Source organism: Cuculus canorus, chromosome 4 (assembly GCF_017976375.1).
Source record: "Cuculus canorus isolate bCucCan1 chromosome 4, bCucCan1.pri, whole genome shotgun sequence".
NCBI classification, from domain to species: Eukaryota; Metazoa; Chordata; class Aves; order Cuculiformes; family Cuculidae; genus Cuculus; species Cuculus canorus.
In genome coordinates, this window is record NC_071404.1 from 54,651,998 (window position 1) to 54,673,705 (window position 21,708).

The window sequence follows — 21,708 nt, forward strand, 5'->3', positions numbered from 1 at the left end:
TGTTAAGGTTTCCCCTTACATCATTAGGCCTGTATGTAGAGTTTGGGGGGAAAATCAGGATGCAATATGTGTTGGTAGCCACCAGCATTAGCATCAAACACAAGACAGACAGGTAGAGAGCATTTAAATATAAGGTGCTGGTGCTTTTCTAACTGTGGCCTTACAGTAACTAAAATGAACTCATGTGCCCTCAGCTCCGTCATTGTCGTTCCCTTATTCGCACCTTGAAACCAAGATGCGTTAGACAGCCTGGTTAACCTTCGCTGCTACGGGGAAAAAAACAGAGCTGTGTTACTGTGGTAACTGAATCATTTTTCACTTTAAGACGGAGAAGTTCAATGCAATGTATTATGAAACAGCCCACTCTGGTCAGGATGAAACCTGCAGCACGCCTGACAGCTTGGCACACACTCTGTGAATGAATAGAGAGCTCCCGATTAATGTGGTGTTTAGATTTTAACTTTAATAATCATTGCTGTGACTCAACAGGAATGTTTATAAAACATTGGACTCATTGCCACATAGGCGTAATTTTCAGTAAATACCCACAACAGGAGTTTTCACCGTTGCCGTTGTTTATTATATGCATGTCCAAGGATGCTGCTCGGGACACTGCTATGTAAGAGTGGAAGAACCAAATGAATATCTCAGCAGAAAAGATGAAGCATGCCTTCTCTACTTAGATAATATTTCCTACATACACAGAACCTGATGCAGGAGCTTTAGGCTGAGAGAACTAGGCATCAGAATTTAATGGGAAATAGGTGTAGGACTATTTTAGTGCCTCTGAAATTCACAACATCTCTTTGGGGGAAAATGGTGGTGTAGAGGACTGGAAAGAGGAACGTTTCTCCCTTTCCATTGCATATAAACCAGATAATATATAAAATGTCTGTCATCCACGGTGGTTTTGTTTAATTAGGGGAAGGGTGGAGGTTATTCTTCTGTCATGTGAAGAAAAATATATATTCCAGACCATAACAATTGCCATTTCAGGATTTTGCAAAACAGATAAAAGTGAAATGGCTAAATGGAGATAGAGTCATTATTCCTGTTATAACTCATTGAAGTTCATATTCCATTGGAGAAAAAAAAAAAAAGTCAAAACGAAAATTAACATCCCTCCTTCCAGCCCATGACACAAAAATAGTCTCCTCTTAACAGTTAAGGTCTCCTGTGTGGTTTCCACTGAAGGGGCATTAAGCTGGGGCAGTGACTTAGGGGGCTGTGTTTGAAAGAGTGCAGGGTGTAGAGATTTCATGCCTTTTCCTGAGGGAATTTTTGTGCATTAACACTGATATAATGGTGCCTGGCTATGACAAAGATGAGCATCTGAGGAATACATGTAATAAATAATGCACATAAACACGCAAGATCGTTTCTAAGGGAAGTAAAGTGGAAGCCAGCCTTTTTAGCTCACGGCTAATGTGGTGGAATAATAAAACTCCTTCTGAGATGCTGTTGTCTGGCTTGACATGCTTTGTTTTTCTCCTTAACAGGGGAAGTGTTCTTGCAGATTAAAGGCCCACTAGAAGACACATATAAAATATACTGCTATCGCCACGATGATGCACACACCATGCTGGAATCCTATGAAAAGGATGAAGAACTGAAGCAGCATTTAAGACACTGTGTACAGTCCTTAAAGTAAGATCTTTTCAGATGATGATTTCCGTCCATAGTCAGTCGCCTGGCAGGGAACATTTTAAATGGATGTAGATGAAAGGTCGCCTGTAAATCCGGAGTTTTATGAGGCTTGCTGGGAGCTCTGGCTTATGCTGCTTTCATGAAAAGATGACAAGCTAGGGGCCATGATTAGATTTCTTTCTCTTCAAATGGCCAAAAATAGCACAAGAAAAGTTGCTCTACCCTTAGCTTCAGTGCCCCATACTGGCAAAAGAATTGCTGCATCATATCACGGACTATTGGGAACACCTTGCCCCGCTCCCAGGAAACTTGCTGCCTCCATCTTCAGTGGTTCTATTACTTGAATTAAAACAGCCTGTAACAGAGCTACTCACGTGCACTAGTGTTTCTGGGCCCCTGTTGCAAGGCCCCAGGGATCTGGAGTGGCCGTGCGATGCTGGATCCCTCATGGTGGGGGTATATGAGAGCAATTAGCAATGGAGCAGGCTGCCAGGTCCCACCAGTGGAAGGTGCTTTGTGCTGTCAGCCCCAGTGCCAGCCCCTCAGTGAAAAGTGTTGAGAACAGGGGATGCTGCATTGTCCTCCAGCATGGCTTCCTCCTGCAGCCAGTGCAGGAACCAGATCCTCCACTCCATGGAGAATCGTTCTCTTCTCACTGATAAATCCCCTCTCCCCCTCACTCTTCCAAAAGCATCACACAGGGGTGTAAGGAGTGAATGTGCCATGGTTTTCAGATCAGAGGTCTGGTTACAACACCAGGAAAGTCTGCATGCTTGTAGGGGAGATGTAAAGCTATTACAAGTAATGGAGTGTATGTCAGCAACAGATATTTTAACCACACTCCAGTGGAAAATCTGGAAAGAGTGTTGGAAGAAAATATTAACAACATTAAAAGATACATGTTCACTCTGAAGACAGGTTATGTTGAAAGTAAGGCTTATTTTGTACAACATGTCCAGTTATTAAATACATAACAAAGTATACATGCAGGGTACTTAGGCCTTAGCTACCCTGGAAGCTGAAAGAAATAGATTTTCATATAAACACAGGCTTTCAGGCTAAGCATGGCCAGGTATTTCCCTTAAGAGCATGTTTTAGTTGCTGATGCCTACAATATTCTCTTCTGGCTAATCAAGAGAAGCCGCTACCATCATTCACTCATCCCTGCTGCCTTGGCAAGGGAATAATGGAAGGAAATAAAGATAAAAGATAGTGTCCACCTGCATGCTAGGGTGCATGCTGCCACTTGAATTCCAGAGCCAGCAAGAGGAACTCCTGTTCCAACATCACAGCTGGATTTGTGAAGAGAAAGGGTATTTTCTGCTAAGCCATTGTGGCCTTTGCTAGCAGGGAGTGACAAAGCCGTGCTGATAATGAAGCCTTGTTTTGTCTTTTTCTTTCCTGATTAGCTTTTAAACAAAAACCAGTAAAAAAACCCACTGGTGCGTGCATACTACATTACATTTTTTTTTCCAGTGCCTAAAGATCACAGCTAATTCAAATATTAAGACCTGAAACTGCACACTCAAATGCAGAGCTGTAGTCACCTAAACCTGTTACTACCGATTGAGGAATACATGTCCTAGGAAGAAAATTATACAGCATTTTTACCAAATACATTGTAGGCTGTTTTCCATTGTGAGAGATGGTAAATGTGGAGGCTGGTGACAACTATTCTTGAAAACTGTTTACTTTTTAAACAATTTTCTTTTTCCTTGCAAAGAATATCGTTGCATATTTTAAAAATTAAAATGGGCTAACATTACTAGGGACTTCTATTCCTCTGCTGAGTAATATCTGCCATGAAAAACAACTTCTATATCAGGGGAAATTTGAAAGTGGCATTCTGCACGTCTGTACAGACAAATCAGATTTAATTAGCCATGCTGAGATTCCTGTTCCTCCTGTTGACTAAAAAGGCAACATTCCACCCCAAAATGTGGGTGTCTGCCTTGGAGACATGTGCAAATCCAAATTCTGTAGATCCTCGTGTTTTAGCAGTGATTATGCAAACTAGGCATGTTGTTTGCTAGCTTAGTCAAAGAAATGCAGCTGGTAAAAATGAAAGGATGCTGGCAACTACCTGCTCTTCTTTCAGCCTGAAGTAGCTTGGTCAACTATTACAGGGACAGAGAGAAGTCACAAGCATGCAAAGTGTAGACAGTGCAGAAACAGTGAAAGGACCAGCTTCCAAGTGCTTGGTTTGGCACTGATGGGCAAGGAAATAACAGTCAAAAAGCAGTGGCTGACGATGTGATGTCAAGAAAGTGTAATGCAGAGATGGAGTGACATTTTGGTTCCCTTGCATTTGAATGATTCATACCATAAGGAAAGTATTCTACACGCATATTTGTGTGTTTCCAAACTGCAATTGTAAGTCCCTGCTGCTTTCAGTATATCTATCAACACCATCCTACTCTGAAAAGGTTTCAGATGATGTATAGCCTTCATAAGGCCTTATAGCCTTATGAAAAAACTTAACAGCTTCATTGACTCTATTTCCTAAAAGGCTGAAATATATTCTTTCTCATTTAGAAATACATTTCTATTTAACGTAGATGGGAATGTACGTAAAGTGAAAGCATGACGTGCTTCATTTTACTTTTTGTATTGAGGACCTGATGTTACTTACCCATATTGGTACAGTCACCTGACATTCCTTCTCTAATGGTGTTAGGACAAGGCTAGGTCTTACAGCCAAAGCCAGGTTTCTGACAATCCTTTCTTATTTGGGGCTATCCTTTAAAAAAGATATAGGGCCAGATTCACTGGTACCCTCTGGCTGTTTTATGCAGTTCTGCTGACACATAGCAGCCATAAAACTGAGTTAACTGGCCAGTTATGGCTGCTCTGTGTCACTGAAGTGAGAATCTGGCCCCTGATCTGTAGAAATCCTTTTAGGAAGAATCTAATGCATGTTTTGTTTTCTTCTCTTTTGCAGAAAGATATATGAGGAAGAGTAAGTACTATGCCTTTCTTACATGTAAAATAATCTTTAAAATATCTTTAATTTATCTTTAAAATTGTGCATGAAGAAATTATAAGAACATAAGTCTTTTGTGTCAGTATAACCCACAGAGTTTTCCAGGACATATGTGATGAAGACCCTCAGTTTTAATTTCTCTGTCTATCTGGTTTCTTAATTACCACAGCAGTATGTTTCAAAACTTTTGATTTATGAAGTTCCTTAATTTTGTTGCCAGTTCATTCGGAGCCCTTTATTATCACGTTGCTATGCTATAAATGTGCCTAGAAAGCTCTGAGGTCCGCAGGAATTCTTATCAACAACGTAATGTCAATCTTGGAAATCCAGACACTCTGAAATCATTTTGCATAGGCCTCTGTAGACCTGCTACAATACCCATTAGATTCACAGGTAAAGCTATTTCTAAGGTGACAACTCCTTCAGTAGCCTTATAGCCGATGTCCATCTTAGGTTCTTCTCTCCAGAAGTGGTTGGAAGGTCATCAGAAAAGAACAAGCTCATTGCAATACTTTGCCAGCATACTCATCCAGCCACAGATAACTTGTGGTAAAGGACTTTTGTGCCAAATGTGGCATCTTTGAAAAGCAATAAAGGAGAGTTTATCACGGCTGCAGTTTCTGGACATCCATTCAGTTGGGATCATTAAAATGCACCATCTGAAATTACCTCCAGGGAGACATCAGAGGAGGGGTTAGCTGAACTGAAGAAAATTATTACAACCCCAGACAGAAATGTTAAGAGAAAAGAAGAGCAAGTGTTGTCTGTATTGGTAGGAGACAAATACCTGTATAGTCAGAGAATTTGTTAATAATTCAGTCAATCATATGTCACAAATAAGATCAGTGAAGGATTTACATGTCGAAATTCCACAGCTGTGGTTTTCAAGCTTTAGTTTATAATGGGAAATATTTTTTCTGCATTTTGTTTTGATAAGGGACACTCATACCCAGAGAGTCACAATAAGATTGTGTGAGACAGCAGCATGTATAGAAATAGCACAAGACTGGCTGCTCTGCCTTGTGTAACCCCAGCAGAAATGAATGGCTAGTTTTCTTCTTCAAACAGTTGCCAGTGGAGTGTAGGATACAATTCACTTTCTGAGTTTAAACTGGCTCTTATAAAGCTGCATGGAGTGAAATGAGCCAGGTTTAGCTGCAGGACCCTCTCTGAGCTTCACTGCCTCTCACGGCACAGTGGCATTTGCCTTCCCCACTGACTGTCAGGGCACTCAGAAGTGCCACCACCAGCTCAGAGGTTGCAGAGCCTCAACAGCCCTTGGGCAGGACCATGCCCAAAACCGTAGTTCATATTGAATTGAAAAATACAGCCTAACTCACCCAAAACGTTCTGTGATGCTGCTGCCCCAGATTGCTTTTTATTCAAGCATGATCAAGAAAACAATTATGTAAATACCAGACAGGTCTGCCCTTTGCTAGCAGCTTGGTAGGTTAAATTCTGCTTGGCTTAACAACTGTGCAGCCTCAGTGAATTCCCTGCATTTGCATGAGGGTCTTATGGCACAGTGAATTATTTGCCCTGCATACCTTGTACTAAAATGAACTCACAAACCATGAAGCCCAAGACTTTAAGTCATGCTGTGGCCTGTGATGCACACACACCATTTCGTAACTGCCAAGCTGACTACGACACCAGCCTTGGCCCTGCTGTTCTATACTGGCTGTCATGTTTGCTGCTGGACCTGGCTGCTGCGTAATGACAACAAATGAAACAAAATCCTGAATCACCGGTCTTTTCGTAGCTCAGTGTTCTAAAAAGGCAGGAATCTTTGCATTTGTGACTTTGTTTTGTTGTAGGAGGCAGGAAGGGTGTGCTATGAAGCTCACTGCAGTTAAACCAGCTGCATTTACTGCAGAGCTACGGTAATAATTTGTGATGAGATTAGTACAACTACATATGACCTAGAATACTTGCTAGATTCACAATAACATGAGGGGGGAGGCTGAAGTGCATCACAAATGAATTATCAACTTAATTTCCTGCACAATAGATGTCACAAGCCGTTACTCGCCTGTTTTGGTCGCATGGCAAAGCCGTGTCCTGCCTGGCGGCCGAATGTGTCCTAATGGAGCACACTGCAAATGGGACTCATTCATGGAGAGTGGCTATCATCAGCTAATCTTGCTGGGAAGAAGTAGATGAGTTGAACTTTGTGGCATTTAGTGCCCCAGGGAGTCATTATCTTATAACAAACCTACTATCTCTCGAACCACATTGCAAGACTGTGTCATGCAGATATGCGAACAGAGGGCTGTTTATCACTTGGGCAGCTGTCCAAAGTGCAACTATATAATGAGAAGACACTTGAAGATTTTTCCATTCATAAGGCAGCTTTTGTAGATTTGCATTCATGAGGCTTTTCAGAGAAAACAATAACAATTTAAGATTTTTTTTTCATTACTGCTGCCAGAAGCTGAAAGAAGGGAAAATGGCTGTCTATATTTAATGTAGGATGCAGGGGAAATGAGAGGGTTTGAAATGATGAGACGGTTTGAGGACATTAAGAAGCCTTAAAAGGCATCTACTGTTAATTTTTTTTCATGCAGAACTTTCTTACAGATAATGCTTGTGCGAAAGAGATGGTTTAAATATGCAGATGTCTCTTCTCAAAGGCATTCAAATTGTTAGTTAATTAGTCAGCAGTAAGGATTGGCTCTTCTACTTTTTATACATATAAAAGTGGAAATGAAAGCTTTTTTTCCCTTCTTTTTCTCTTCTTGCTGCACAAAACAATAGATCTCAGCCTGTGAAACCAAGTGGCTGCTCCCTGGGTTTTGTATTTTCCTTCTACATTGCATTATTCCTCTTTCCATATGCAGAAATCTTTCTTCACCTCATATTGACTCTTGCATAGTTAACGCTAAATAACCTTTCCCCCCCCAGAGTAGCTTTTTGGGGCATACAAATAGAAAGCTGGCTCTGCTTCATTGCCCTTCACACTGTTACCAACAGCTCAGTTCAGTTTCACTGTTTCTGTGGTGCTAGAGTGTTGCCTGGTTTGCTTAGGACCGTGCTGTAATGGGCAGAGACCATGGGCACATCAGTCCTGCTGCTGGAGCCTCAGTGATGGCTGGCCCTGGCCCTGGGGCTTGGCCACCTGGTGTCCCCTACTCTGGGGAGACCCCACGTGAGGGTAATGAAAGCACATACAGCTGGGTCCTGCCCTTCCCCTGTTTTCTCCCTCTCGTGGTGGCCCTCACATTGCACAGCCTCTCCTCTTCAAACATAGAGAGTGCATAGCAAAAGCTTTTGTCCGGAGTGGGGCTGGAGCATGAAATTCAGCGGGCTGGTAACTCCCTTGCATAGGGACCAGAGAACTGGGGTGGCCTGGATGGCCTGAGCTGCTTGGGGAGTAGGGTGCCTGGGGAAGCTGCTCTGCTGTTCCTGTTGAGCCAGCAGGACAGGGCCTGGAGCTGTGGAGCATCCCTTTGACCCCATCCTTCGTTCCTCATCCCTGTGTATCTTTCCTACCCTCATCCTTCTGCCATCCTAGTCAGCTGCCTGCTTTGTCTTTACCTAAGGTGACTTCCAGCAGGTTGAATCAGCCTGAGTGGAACATCCTGTATGTTTGACGTTCCCCTAGTCCAGGTCTGGTACCCTTTGGAAGCTCAGGCATTGTTAGAAATAACCTACTGGCAGCCAGTAAGTTAAAACCATGGGTAAAAGGTAGTAGAGCTTACGGGTCACTGTGTCAAGCTGAGAGATGTCGTGAGAAGGGATGCAGCCATGAATGGGCATCGCAGCTGCTCGCAGCAGGAACATATTGCAATTTTAAGCCTGAGCAGGATATAATGGTCCCGCTCACCTGCATTTCTCAAGCTTCCTGTTATTTGTTCTTCCACCTACATCTCCCTTCCTGGGTGTTTGTGATGTGTAAGTTTTACCACATGCATCCTCAAGACTGAGTGGGATAGTTTCCAAGGTAATGTCTAAGTTATTGTCTGACAGATCACTGAAAATATAGAAAACTCAGACCAAGTATGTATTTCTCATTGAGGGGGTGAGAGGAGGGTTTAGTCTACAACAGCCTGGGTTCCCTGACAGATGTATCTTATTTTTTTGCTTAAGTGGTAATTGCACTTCTATAACTCTGTGCAAAGCATCACTCTAGTTTGATATTTTCTGTAGTTGAAAGCTCAGCTGAAAGATATAAAAGGCAGCAGTTTCCATGACTAGACAGAAATAATAAGTTTTTGTCTTCATGCAGTTTTTCTCCTTATTTGACATTTTTTTGGTATAAATTATAGAGGAAAGCCAAATCTAATGGACATGGGATCCCTGATGATCAAACCAGTGCAGCGAGTGATGAAATATCCTTTGTTACTCTGTGAACTCTTGAATTCAACTCCTGCTTCTCACCCTGACCACAAAGTGCTACAAGATGCCCTTTTTGCCATGAAAAACATTAATATGAACATCAATGAACTTAAAAGGAGGAAAGATTTAGGTAAGGAAAAGACAGAGTAAATTCTTCTGTCTTTGTGGATTTGGGTTGGCAGTCACCAGAGACGTCATATCAATACAACAGTTTTGGCTGGTGCTTCCTAAGTTGTGCAACATGCTGGGTTTCAAGAACGTAGCAGATGCCTTAATGTCACTTTTCCTCAACCAGTTATGCTACCCGACTGGTAGCTCCAGAAGTATGAAAATGATGAAAAATTTCATCTTATATCCATGTTCGTTGTCTGTAATGCAGTTGCAAGCACTGATAATCATTGAGACGCAGTGATAGAAGTATTTCTTATAGACTTGCCCCGTTGAAGCCCTAGCTTCACTCTTCCCAAGGCTAAGCATTGATAACAGGGTTTTCATCATCTCAAGCAGTTTCACACAAGATTACAGCAAGTGACATCAAAGTGTCTGCTCTCAAACGGTTTTATATTTGTGTGCCTGTCCCTGCGAAAAGCCCTGCAAATACAGATTATCAGTGTCATGAAATCCTCTGTCTGCAGTGCTGAAGTATAAGAGAAATGATGATGAAGAAACCCTTAAAGAAAAGTTTGCCCGACTGAATATCCACTCCATTAGCAAGAAATCCAAGAGGGTCACCAGCCATCTGAAAATACTGACGGGGGGAGAACCTCAGGTACTTACTCATCCAACTGCAGATTTGCATTGACAGCTTCATTTCTGCTTTTGCCCTGGGCATTTTTAAAAACATGTTAGAAATGGAGTTTGCTGTGCTGCTTTTTTTTTTTCCTGCCTCAATTATAAAGTCATTTTCTGACTGTCACAGAAGACAGGAAAGATCTTTGTGATTGAAATAGAAAATAACGTAATGCATTCTCCACCTTTTCCTTTTTTATCTAAGAGTTTCTCAAACTTCTGATCTTTCACAGAGAGAAGTGACCGGTAGTTTTGTGAAACTCAGCCTGAGATCAGCTTTTTGTGGATAGACTGGCAATAGTAATTGTTGTGCTGAGAACATGTTCAGTCTATTTTTCCCCACATTGTAACATTCAAGTTCTGAATCTACCAAGGAAGATGAGCAATACTTCTGATTAGGAAAGGCCGTGGAGTTCGCCTTTACATGTGTAAGGACCTGGAACTGTCAAAACTGCCGAAGGCAAAGAAGCCTGTGATAAGTCTGATGGGTGTTGGGTAGCCAAAAATAAAACGCTCCTTCATAATTTCAATATTGTAATTCAAAACCTAGCAGGATAAACATCTTCAGGACAGCTTAAATCTAAATCTCAGAGAAAATCAATTACAACTGACCTTGAAAATGATATCCAGTGCAAGGCAATGCATGAGATGACTGATTATTCAAGGTCACCTGTCTTTCTAGATGTGACTTTACAAGATATGCTGTTTTTTCCTGTTTTGTTTTTTATCAGTGGTTTCCCCCTTTCTCTGACGCAAACTACCCACGTTCATTTTTTCTGTTAATTTATTTGTACAGTGGAAATTTTTGTATTCAGAATGGGACACAAACAAGGCTATGAAATCAGAGAAAAACAGGGGATTAAATTCGATTAAGAGAAGATATGAATTTTCTTTTTTCTTTAGAAGCTTCTGTTTACTGGTTGGGTTTTTTTCTATTTTTTAATTAAGCTTAAAACATTTGAGAATAATTTTAGAATCAGGATACATCTGTTAAAGATTCAGCTCTCTTCCCTGCGTTATTAGACTAAGATAGTTCCCAAGTTGTGTCTCTGAAATATCCTGTGACCCTCACGGCAAGACCACTGAAAACGAGACTTGGGTTTTGTGAAATTCCTTAAGTAAGAGGTAGGCAGAAATAAATGCATCTTGGGTTTTATTTTTCAGCTAGCATAAAAAAAGTAGTACAAACCTATTTCCAGCTGCTGAGGCTTCCAGCTGACGAGCTGGCATTGCTCTAGAGGTAACAGCTCCACCTACAGCCTACCTGCAGGACATCTCCCCATTACCCACAAACGAGCACCCAGGGACATAATGCCACAATATAAAAATATCTTTCAATTTTTCACCATTGTTTCCTCAAATGAAGCAACAATATACAGAAAATGAAAAGTTTTACTGGAACTCATAGATGTGCTTGTAATAAAGCAACTCCCTGCTTCCACAGCATTAAAAATTAAATTCTCTGTCATGTTGACCTGTGCTTTTGACTTTTCTTGGATTAAAACTGGAGCTTGGGAGAACTGGAGGCCAATCTGTTCTGTTTTTCAAAGAGGGGTTCAGAGAAGGCTTGGAATTTTTCCAGCAGCACTCTGGATATTTCTTTCATTAGCCAGGTTCTTTTAAGTTGCCAAAATAACAGTACAAACATCTATTTTAGGTAAAAGATCAAACTTTTAATAAGGAAGAAAAGTTGTTTCGAAGTTTAGAGAAGACTGTGAAATTGTGCATAAAGAATATCTCACTCTCCTCTCAACATCTACAGGTTGGTACAGGCCTTTTTGAAATTTGTGGCCACAAACGATGTCCATAGTTCAGTACAGATTTCTGCCACTGATTAGGCAACACCAAGTTATTTGTAAGCAGGCCAGTTTAGCTTACAGTATTGAATAAATGAGTTGTACCGCTGCTGCATTACTGAGCCCATGGCTTGGAAGTTTTGAAGCGCTTGCTTCTTCATTTTTCTTCTTACAGAAGCAGGCTTTATGGACACCCACGGGTGCAGTGCAGAAAAGAAGGTACTGTCTGGTGGCACACACTACTTTCAATCACTGTGTGAAGCCACCATTTGGGTCATGCACATCTGCTGCAGCAGAGCAACAGCTGCTTCTCATTAAAAATGGAAGAAATTAGTTACAGCAACATGAATTAAAAAGTCCTAAAATATAGATTCTGGGTGTGAGAACTTCTTCCTTCACTCCGTTGCTAGGTTGTGTTGAGGGCTAGCATTAGATGTAGAGTGGTCAAGTGCTCTAAATATCTTTGCTTTAATCCACCTCTCCAAAGATGTGGGTTGGCTTGTAACTTACCAACTTCTCTTTGTTATGGACAAGTTGCCAACTTTGTAGATGACATGAGGCCCCTCAAGGCTAAAACCAGATATGAGTTGTTTGAGAGGTAGGTAAGATCAATAGCCAGCTGGCCAGAGCTTATCACAAACACACCTCGTTTGGTTCAGCAAACAGGGCAAGGCCAGTGAGCTCAGCCAACAAGAGTTGTTGCCTGGAACAGTGTTAGCAGTTCCTTATTCAAATAGATGCACATTTCATTAAGCTTAAAATTCAGAGTGAGTGCAATACACCACTGTAGTCCTATTTAATCCTCCAAAAATGGCCTTTGAGGGTGTCTTGAGCTGGCTTCTTGCTGAGGAGTAGCTAACTTCCAGTGGGACACTCATTAGGTTAGGGCAGAAATTTTTCAGTTGAACATTAACAACTTAATTCCTAAATAGTTTACATTGAAAATATACAAAACACAGGAAAATATTTTCACAGTAAACAATCTCACAATGGCTGGAAATCTCACAGAAACTGCATATCTGTCAGAAATGGAAAATATTTCTGATTCCATCAGTGTTATTGCAGTATCTGCATGAGTGAATGCAGAATGCTAAAACAGATTGTAATAAGGTTTCATCTTCTTACCATCTTCCCATTTAGGATTCCATACATCTGGCTGCACAGAATATAACCGGGCTTCAGGAAATCTTGCAAGACAAAGACGAAGTCAACAACTCCTTGAAAAAACGGAATACCATGGCAAATCTCTGTGAAGACCTTGTAAGTTCATGCAACCTCCAGTGATACACAGCTGTCTGTATGTGTGAGAAAACAGGTTTATCTGCAGAAGACTTGGGATGGATAAGAGCAAAAAACCTAATGAATCTATTTGGAAAGATGAGTGGGTTTTTTGATTGAGTTTCTGTAAGAAATAAGATAAAATTCAATGTAAGTAAATGCTCTGCATTTTTTTCCCTGGAGGAACTAAATAAAACTTCTCAAGCTAAATTCCTAGGCTTAAAGTAAAATCTCTGTGCTAAATTTGCATGTTTTACTTGAGCTTCAAACAAGAGCAGAATATCTTTGGTTTGCTACTTTTGTTTCCAACACTTACAGTTTTACAGTGACTTTTGTGATCTTTTGTGATCTAATAGTGCTCATGAACTATTAGCTCCTGGAATCACAGATCTGTACGATCCCAGCTTTATTACCTTTTCAAGTAAGTTACTACCCTTTGTACAGGGAAACAATGAAAGATCTGGATATAGCACATAGGTATTAAAAAAGCAGATAAAAAAAATTAACAGTTTTTCAAATTTTCTCTTGCTTTCTGGGTCCAAATGAACTCTAATGTCTGGCTCTACTAAGAGAGACTAAAATGTCTTCTAAAAATGACTCAGGCTGCTTCTTCAAACAAACACTGAAGCTGGAAACATTCAGGGGTGGAAGTTTTCTTATACTTTCCAAGTTTTGTGTCAACTAAAAGGTAGCCATTCAATCTTTTCCAAACACTGGAACTGTCTGCCAAGAAACAGAAGGATCTTTTGACAGGCAGCATCCTCCCCGATGACAGGGAAGTAAGATGTTGTATTTTCTTTCCTTTGAAGTTCCTGCATTTAAAAAGAATCTGAAAAATCAGTCGCAATAATCGGAAAGATATTTTCAGTGTCCTTACAATGAATGAGTGCATAAAGTGCAGAAGAGCACTCCTCTATCATTGCAGCCATGTGTCCAATATGGAAGACGCCTCCATATTCAGAAACATCGAAGAAAAGCAAAAGCAATTCCACAACAGATGAAACAGAAAACTTCGTTTTGGGAAAAAAATTGTAACTTTTATAGGTTCATAACCCAGCTATTCTGAAGGTCTATGTAATTTTTAAAAACCCTGTCTTAATCTCATTTATTTAAACTATGGACATCATTATTAACTATATTAATTTCTACTTATCTATTTATTTCTCTGTCTTGGATTTACTAGATTACAAGGACTCTCTGTCCTATGTATGAGTTTTTATTAATAAACCCCTTTTGTCCTGACATTGCACTATGAGTAGATGTTCTCACTGAAAAAGTCATAGTATTCTTCACACGTTTTCCTGAAAGGGTATTTTTAATGGAGATTTCAGCAATAGGCTCAGGCTAATTATTTTATTTTCCTTTGTGCATTTGTCAATAATGAATACCTTCTTCTCTCATTATGTTTTATGGAAAATTTTAGGGCAGAAATCCACAATACCCTCTTCTTAATGCATCAAAAATTAGTTTGCTGAACACAGCCCAGTTTTTCATGTGGAAATAAAGTAAGAGCTGTCTAGCTAGTGGAGATCATCTGGGCCTTGGGAAAGCAATCCTGGTGCTAAAATGGATGTGTCCTCAACAGCGATGTGTTATGTAGGGTAGAGGGACAGCAGCTCTTTTAACCTTACATTCAATCTGACACCTTAATTCACATAGGATGTCCAAAAGTGCTAATGTATTAATGATGTGTTTCGCTCACTACAAGCCTGTGCTGTATTTCAACAAGTGACTTACAAAACTGAATTTTATTTCATGCAATATTAATCTCTTGTGACAATTAGAGACTAATGGAAGTCCGAAAAATGACACTTTTTTTTTTTTTAACCTGGTTTCTAAATTTTATTGATTACTGGAGATAAAACCAACAAGCATAACATAATTTAACCAAATCAAGTGATTGTTTTTGCCTAAACTGAGTTACAGTTTTTTCCAGGAAAAAAACCCAAAAGCTTTGCTAGCATTCAAGACTGCCATTTAAAAAGACCTCATCTCCTCTAGACTGTACATTAGTGTGGTCCTTCCAGCTATGGAAATTGCAGCTTTATTGGACCATTTCACTGATCCTTGCCCAGTTTTTCCCCAGTGGTGATACACCCAGGGCAGTACCTCAGGCTGTATCTCCAAGGGACCATTGCCAGACACTTTAAGCAAAGTTATGAGGGAGATTCTAACTCACACGAGACCCTGCTTGAAGCTGCCTCTAACAGCAAGGCTTAGTGAGTAAAGAACAGATTGCTTGATAGGCTGCCACCAGTCTTAATGTGTTACTGGGCCTGAAGGACTGTATGAGTAAAGTAGTAAGCAGGTGTATGTTATACCTTTCCAGGTGGCTCAGCTGGACAAGCTGGTTTTAACTCCTCTATCAGCACTACAAGCCTTGTTTTCTGGCCCACAAAAGCTCATCCAGAAGCGCTATGACAAGTTGTTGGACTACAACAGCTACCTTCAGAGGTCATCAGGAGATGAGCTGGACCTGGCAAAGAAAGACTATGAGGCTCTAAATGCACAGCTAGTAGAAGAACTTCAGGTATTCAACAGAGCAGCCAAAAACATTGTGTCGAACTGCCTACATTGCTTCATCAGTCTCCTCAGGAATATCATGTCTGCAGCACTTCAGTCAAATTCTGCTGTGGTGGTACCTGTTCCAGTAAGTACATTAGAAACAGGCGTAGCTGTGCCTTTGTCTTTTTTCTTTCTTTATGATTTGACTAGAATTATGTTAGACATAAACCTGCAAGCTACACTGATTTGTTTTTTCTCCTGAGCACAGTCAGGTTTGGTTTTTGTTTTTATTTTTCCTTGCAGGCTCAGCTTAAGTTTTGTTAGGCTTGGACTTTTTGTTTAGAATGATCCTAAAGTAGCTGTTCCAGCTATTCCAGTGATAGTAATGGCAAGAACATTACAGTAAGGCAGCAAGGCAGCAGCTGTTAGCATTTTAGTCTTTCTTTCTTAGCTTCTACTGAGTAGCCCAGAAAACACAGGAAGGGGAAACTCTAAGTGCATGAACAGTCCTGTTACTACTACGGCTGTGGAATCACAGATGACTGCAAAAGAGAAACATGTTAGGAGATCTGACCTATGAAACGCAAGTTGCTTTTAAACCTAAATAGGCTGCCAAAGCTCCCGCAGCTTTCTCTAGGCATAAAGAATGACTTTGTCTAGTCAATGGTACCAAAGATGAGGATCTGAGCTAAACAAAAGGCCATTAATTCCTCCAGCCCACTGTACTCTTTCTGGGCACTATGATCACTACCTGAAGACTGCAGTTGAGAAATAATTCTTATTTGTATGAAAATAATACAGTGTTTCAGTTTTGTTTTACATTTGGCTAGAGGACATAAACCCCCTGAGAAACACAGCTGCAACGATGCCCTCCATACCGCCAAATCCACTCTGAACTGGAGCAAGACGTTATATATTTTCTGCACGGAAGAAAAGGACCTGGGGGTGCTGGTTGACAGCCGACTGAACATGAGCCAGCAGTGTGCCCAGATGGCCAAGAAGGCCAATGGCATCTTGGCTTGTATCAGAAATGGGGTCACCAGCAGGTCCAGGGAGGTTATTCTCCCTCTGTACTCAGCACTGGTGAGACCGCACCTTGAATACTGTGTTCAGTTCTGGGCCCCTCACCACAAGAAGGATGTTGAGGCTCTGGAGCGTGTCCAGAGAAGAGCAACAAAGCTGGTGAGGGGGCTGGAGAACAAGTCTTATGAGGAGCGGCTGAGAGAGCTGGGGTTGTTTAGCCTGGAGAAGAGGAGGCTGAGGGGAGACCTTATTACTCTCTACAACTACCTGAATGGAGGTTGTGGAGAGGAGGGAGCTGGCCTCTTCTCCCAAGTGACAGGGGACAGGACAAGAGGGAATGGCCTGAAGCTCCGTCAGGGGAGGTTCAGGTTGGATATCAGAAAAAAATTCTTCACAGTAAGAGTCATTGGGCACTGGAACAGGCTGCCCAGGGAGGTGGTCGAGTCGCCTTCCCTGGAGGTGTTTAAGGAACGGGTGGATGAAGTGCTTAGGGACATGGTTTAGGGAGTGTTAGGAATGGTTGGACTCGATGATCCAATGGGTCCTTTCCAACCTTGTGATTCTGTGATTCTGTGATTCTGTGATATGAAACACATTGTATTCAGGCAACACTGGAGCTTTCCTTTTCATTAAGGTTTGAACACAGCACTTTGTAGTCAGGGACAGATGAAAAATGAAGAAAGCAAGGTCAGGATCGAAACATGGAGCTGCACTATTTAATGCGAAAATGAAGGCTTTTCCGCATGAAGAAATTGCACCCCTGTAATCTGACCATTTTGTGATTTGAAAGCTGCTTTATAGAGCATTGTTTTCTGTGGGGCTCTGCCTAGAAAATGACCTTCTTTTTCTTTTTTTTTTTCTGCTAACATCACCAAATATATTTGGGGTTAGGCATAGACCATATAGCACTTATCCAGTGCCAGAGACAGAGCTTCAGCTTACCCAACTATTTTTAACCCGGTGGCAGTACCCAATTGCACAAACACAGGGCTGCAGGGTAAGCACCTGCAAGGCTTACAGCGCATTGGCCACTCTGATAGCTGCCAAGATGCGCATTTGTATCTGAAAGCAGGTGGCTCAATGGCGGAAGTGCAAGTATGTTTATTTTCATCGCTGTTTAGAACGCTTTTTAATGATTCAAGAAATTAGTATGTCTTTTAAATCTACTAGCAAACATTGGAAACTTTCTTTAAACAAAGATCTTTCTCTCTTTCCAACTCATAGATACCACAATATGAGCTCTGCAGAAAATAGCGGTAAATTGTCAGATTCTTGACTCCCAAGCTTTCAGCCCATTAAACCAAACCTGCTCTCTGTAATCTCCCTACCATTTAGTTAATGAGATCTAACCCAACTTTGTATTTCCAGCTGTCTTCCTCAAGCATCTGTGAAGTGCAGAATCAATTGATGGAGGAGGTTCACAAGTTGAATTTTGTAAAAGAAAACAGCAGTGCAACCTTTATTGAGAGAAAATTGAGCCTAGAAAAAAAGAAACCTGTCCCTTCACCAGTGAGTACCATACATCCAAATTGTGTATGAAGCATCCTCTTTGGATCCCTTTTGAAACAAATCCGTTTTTATACCACGTAGATGTTTGGGCTTGGTCTCTCCCTGGGGACTCTGAATCAGGTTGTTGGAATGAAGCTGTTCCACTGACCAATAACTTCTGAAGGTTTTTCACTCTGTTTTCATGCTAATATCTTGAAAATCCACTCAGAATTATCTCTGATTATCCTTAGGTTTTTAAGCACATGAGAAGTCTAAGGTTGTGTATGTAAACTTTGATTACTTCTTTTGTTAAATACTCTTACACAGTGCATCTTAGTCTTCTAATTTTGAACATTTGCCTTTTCACCTTCAGCTGTGGTTATATGTACTAGTGTTTACACACATACACCTCCACAGCAGGACATTCAGAAAATCCACCAGGAAAACTGTCCCCCCATAGTTCCCAATCTTATCAGACACTTCCAGAGCTTTTAGCAGTCTGGTTTACAGTAAAATGAAAACTCAAGATCTACAGAGGAAGCTGTAGGACTCCTGTTAGCATGAGTAAAGCACGTGTGCTCTTGCTTCCATGGTACGTTAAGGTCACATTGATGTGCAGCATCTCTCTCCTTGCCCTCTAACCAAACTCTGAGTCGATATGCTTCCAGCAGTTCATAAAACTTGCCCTTATTTAGTGATGCAATTTCACACCAAAAGCAGACTGTTTGGGTACCACTGATTTTTTTGCCTAATGCCTTCTCATTCAAGTTGTCATGTGACCTTAGCACACCTCAACCCATTTTTGGATTATGCTTTTCTTGTGGTATGACATAGGAATTCAAAGATAATTGCTACAGAAAGACAATTAAGGAAGTGACAGCTCACATACTGAATACAGGCTCTTCGAGAATAGAGGACGGAAAAAGAGGTGTATAATTAGTGAAATTCCTACATTTCTTTAAACTCTGCCTTTTATTCCTCACTTATTAATATAGCAGTTGGACAGGTCTTTGCTCCATATGCAAGGGAGATTTGGTTACACACAGCTGTGTAACTTCTCGATCTGTGCATGGAAATATAAGGTCAGTTGCCACATGCAGCATACACTGGGGTTTATGAACCACTGTTGCTTTGGAAATGGCCTCAGCATTATTCCCAGGGAATAATTTTTTTGCTTTTCAGCCCGAATTGCCACGTCAAACAGAAGGCCATCGGTCCAAGCTATTGTCTACGTACAGCACAGAATTGCTATACCAAGCTAAGCGCAAGTGCAATGCCACACAGGAATTTGATATTGATTTACATGAAGGAGAACTGGTGGCTGTTGTGGAGCAAAAAGATCCCTTCGGAAGTACGAGCAGATGGCTTGTTGACACAGGAAGTAAGTTCTCTGCACGAACATCCCAATAACAGCTTTCCTTCGGGATATTGATCTCTTTTCATTCTGGCCCCATCTGTTTGCCTCTGTCATACTGACAGCTGCATAAACCAGTTGGTTTTGAAATGCTTTTAGCAGTATCTTGCTGTTTATTTTCTCTCTTTTTATTCTGGTGTCTAGTCCTTAAAGGGTATGTGTATTCCTCCTTCCTGAGGCCTTACAATCCAGCCAAAGTGCAGAAGGACGTAGCAGAAAACAGCTTTGGTGATGACGATTTTGATAATCTCAGCCTCTTTGTCTCTTCACGGCCCTCCGCTGACAGCAGCACAAGAAGTCTGGGGCACAAGAGTGACAGCAGCTCATCTCTCCACTCCTATGAAACCCTCTCAATTAATGGTGCAGAAAGTGGTGCTTTTCACAATATGGATGATCAACAGGTAAGTATGATACCGTGCCTGTCATCTTGTTACTCCTATTTTAGATCTAGAATTACAGTGCTTATAATTTAAATTGTTTCCTTTTACACTGTAAAAGACTGGCGCTAATCTGTCAGTATGACACAAGAATTCATTATCCTCTGTCCTTGCCTTTCTTAAAAAGGTAGAAGATAATCAGTTAAACTATGAATTACAGTCCTGTCTCACAGAAAACACACTATTGCTTTACCCCACTCCATGTGTAACACCTCAAGGTTCTCCCATGGAACGAGAACCAGCAAAATAGCTCAGTTAAAGGGATTTTTTCCCACTTAACCACTGACAAGAAAGCTGTGCCAATGCTGATTAGCAAGGCATGGAAGTGACCTGTATGCCACATTTGAGTTTAGGAGCTTTAGGAAAGATAACTCTCCCTGAGCAAACCTTGCTGGAAAATGCTCTGTCCAATCCAAGGCCACTTGGTGTGAGCTGAAAAGTTTATTAGTATAGTAAAGCAAGGAGGTCTTGGAGCTTGGTTTGTTCCTCTCCACGTAGAATCCCCCAGTTCCTTCAATTTTACTTCTAATTTTGGCCCTGATCATGTCTAGCATCTGCAGACCATGTAGTTACATGACGGTTTGCATACACTACTACAAACTTTCTGTATGCAGAATTCATACTAATACAAAATTACAGGGTACATCGTACAGGGTACATTTCTAAATTCAGATTTTGGGGTTTGTGTCTTTCCTTTTTCAGACCTTCTATGCTGTTTATGCATTTCAAGCAAGAAATGATCAGGAACTCAGTCTTCAGGAGTACCAGAAGGTTACGATACTTCGTTTTTCTGACCTGAGTGGCAATAAAGAGTGGTGGCTAGCAGAAGCACAAGGTCAGAAAGGATATGTACCATCTAATTTCCTCGGGAAGATGACATATGCTTAGGAACAGAAAGAACCAAGACAATTTCTCTGAGACAGAATAATCACGCGCTATGGTTTGCAGCAAGCAAGGCAAACTCACAAGTGATTGACAGAAGCCATGGTATCTCGTACAGCACACGGATGATATTGAGAACCTCCAGCCTCCAAAAGCCATCATCTTTTCAAGACCTGAGGGAGGAAACATTTAACACGAAGACTGATTCTGATTAAGACCCTGAAGACCTTGCTTTTCTACTACCCTATAATATTCTGTCAGAATCCTACATCAAAAGTCACCCTACAAGTAGAAATCACAGCTACAATTATGTTGGGTTTTTATGATGTTTGGTAAATAATACTCAGGATGAAGAGAATTAGTCTCGAAAAATGACAAATTCAATCTTCAGGGATTCTGCAGTTCAGGATACATTGTTCCTGGACCCTTCTCTTGGTGAACACAGAGACATCTTAAAACTTGAGCTTTTTGTATGGGTGTTTTTACCCTCAGCCACTTTTATAATGAACTTTTTTTCAGTGGCGGTTGTTGGAGTAGGAAAAGAAAAATGGTTTAATTTTTGTAGGGAACATTTCAACTTAAAATATACCAAAATTAGTGGTACCAGTGGCCAGTCCCAAGGAATAATGTACGTTTAGTTAAATATAGAAAAGGGGAGAGGGCAAGAGGGGACAAAAGAAACAGGTACTGTGAAATAAAGAAGTCATAATTTTACAAAAAAAAATTACACAACTACTTCCTATGTTAGGAGACATTTTGTAACAAAATGAATGCCTCAGGTTTGAAATTTCACGTGTCCATCCTAACTGCTTTGCAGTGCAAGGTCCGTGTAGTGAAATGAAACCTGTGTTACAAGGGCTGGGAAATACTAACATTGTGGGGGGGAAGGTCAAGCAGTGCCTTTCAATGAGTATTTACTGCGTATCTGATTCCTGAGGTCAGATACAGGGATCATAATATCTAGTGAATAAGTTATGACTGAAGATGGATCAAAATTTCTTTTCCAAAAAAAAAAAAAAAAATCATCATTCTTACTCTCAAAGCAGCTGACATCGGATTGAACAGTGAAGAATGAATCAATCAATCTGTTCGCAGAATTCAGAGTCAAAGCCCTGTATTTTGCTAAAG

The 21,708-nt window shown here is 40.9% G+C and overlaps 1 protein-coding gene across 1 annotated transcript in view; it reads left to right on the forward strand.

Moving 5' to 3' along the window:
- The window catches only part of ARHGEF38 (Rho guanine nucleotide exchange factor 38), a 38,256-nt gene extending 16,958 nt beyond the window's left edge, over nt 1-21,298 (forward strand). Inside the window, exons 4-14 of the mRNA XM_009565015.2 lie at nt 1,500-1,647; nt 4,589-4,606; nt 8,899-9,098; nt 9,604-9,737; nt 11,415-11,519; nt 12,694-12,813; nt 15,161-15,481; nt 17,728-17,868; nt 19,030-19,228; nt 19,406-19,662; nt 20,401-21,298. Of these exons, the coding sequence (XP_009563310.2) occupies nt 1,500-1,647; nt 4,589-4,606; nt 8,899-9,098; nt 9,604-9,737; nt 11,415-11,519; nt 12,694-12,813; nt 15,161-15,481; nt 17,728-17,868; nt 19,030-19,228; nt 19,406-19,662; nt 20,401-20,586 (1,829 nt within the window). The 3' untranslated portion in view covers nt 20,587-21,298. The remainder of the gene's footprint in view (nt 1-1,499; nt 1,648-4,588; nt 4,607-8,898; nt 9,099-9,603; nt 9,738-11,414; nt 11,520-12,693; nt 12,814-15,160; nt 15,482-17,727; nt 17,869-19,029; nt 19,229-19,405; nt 19,663-20,400) is intronic.
- Nucleotides 21,299-21,708: the final 410 nt, after the last annotated feature.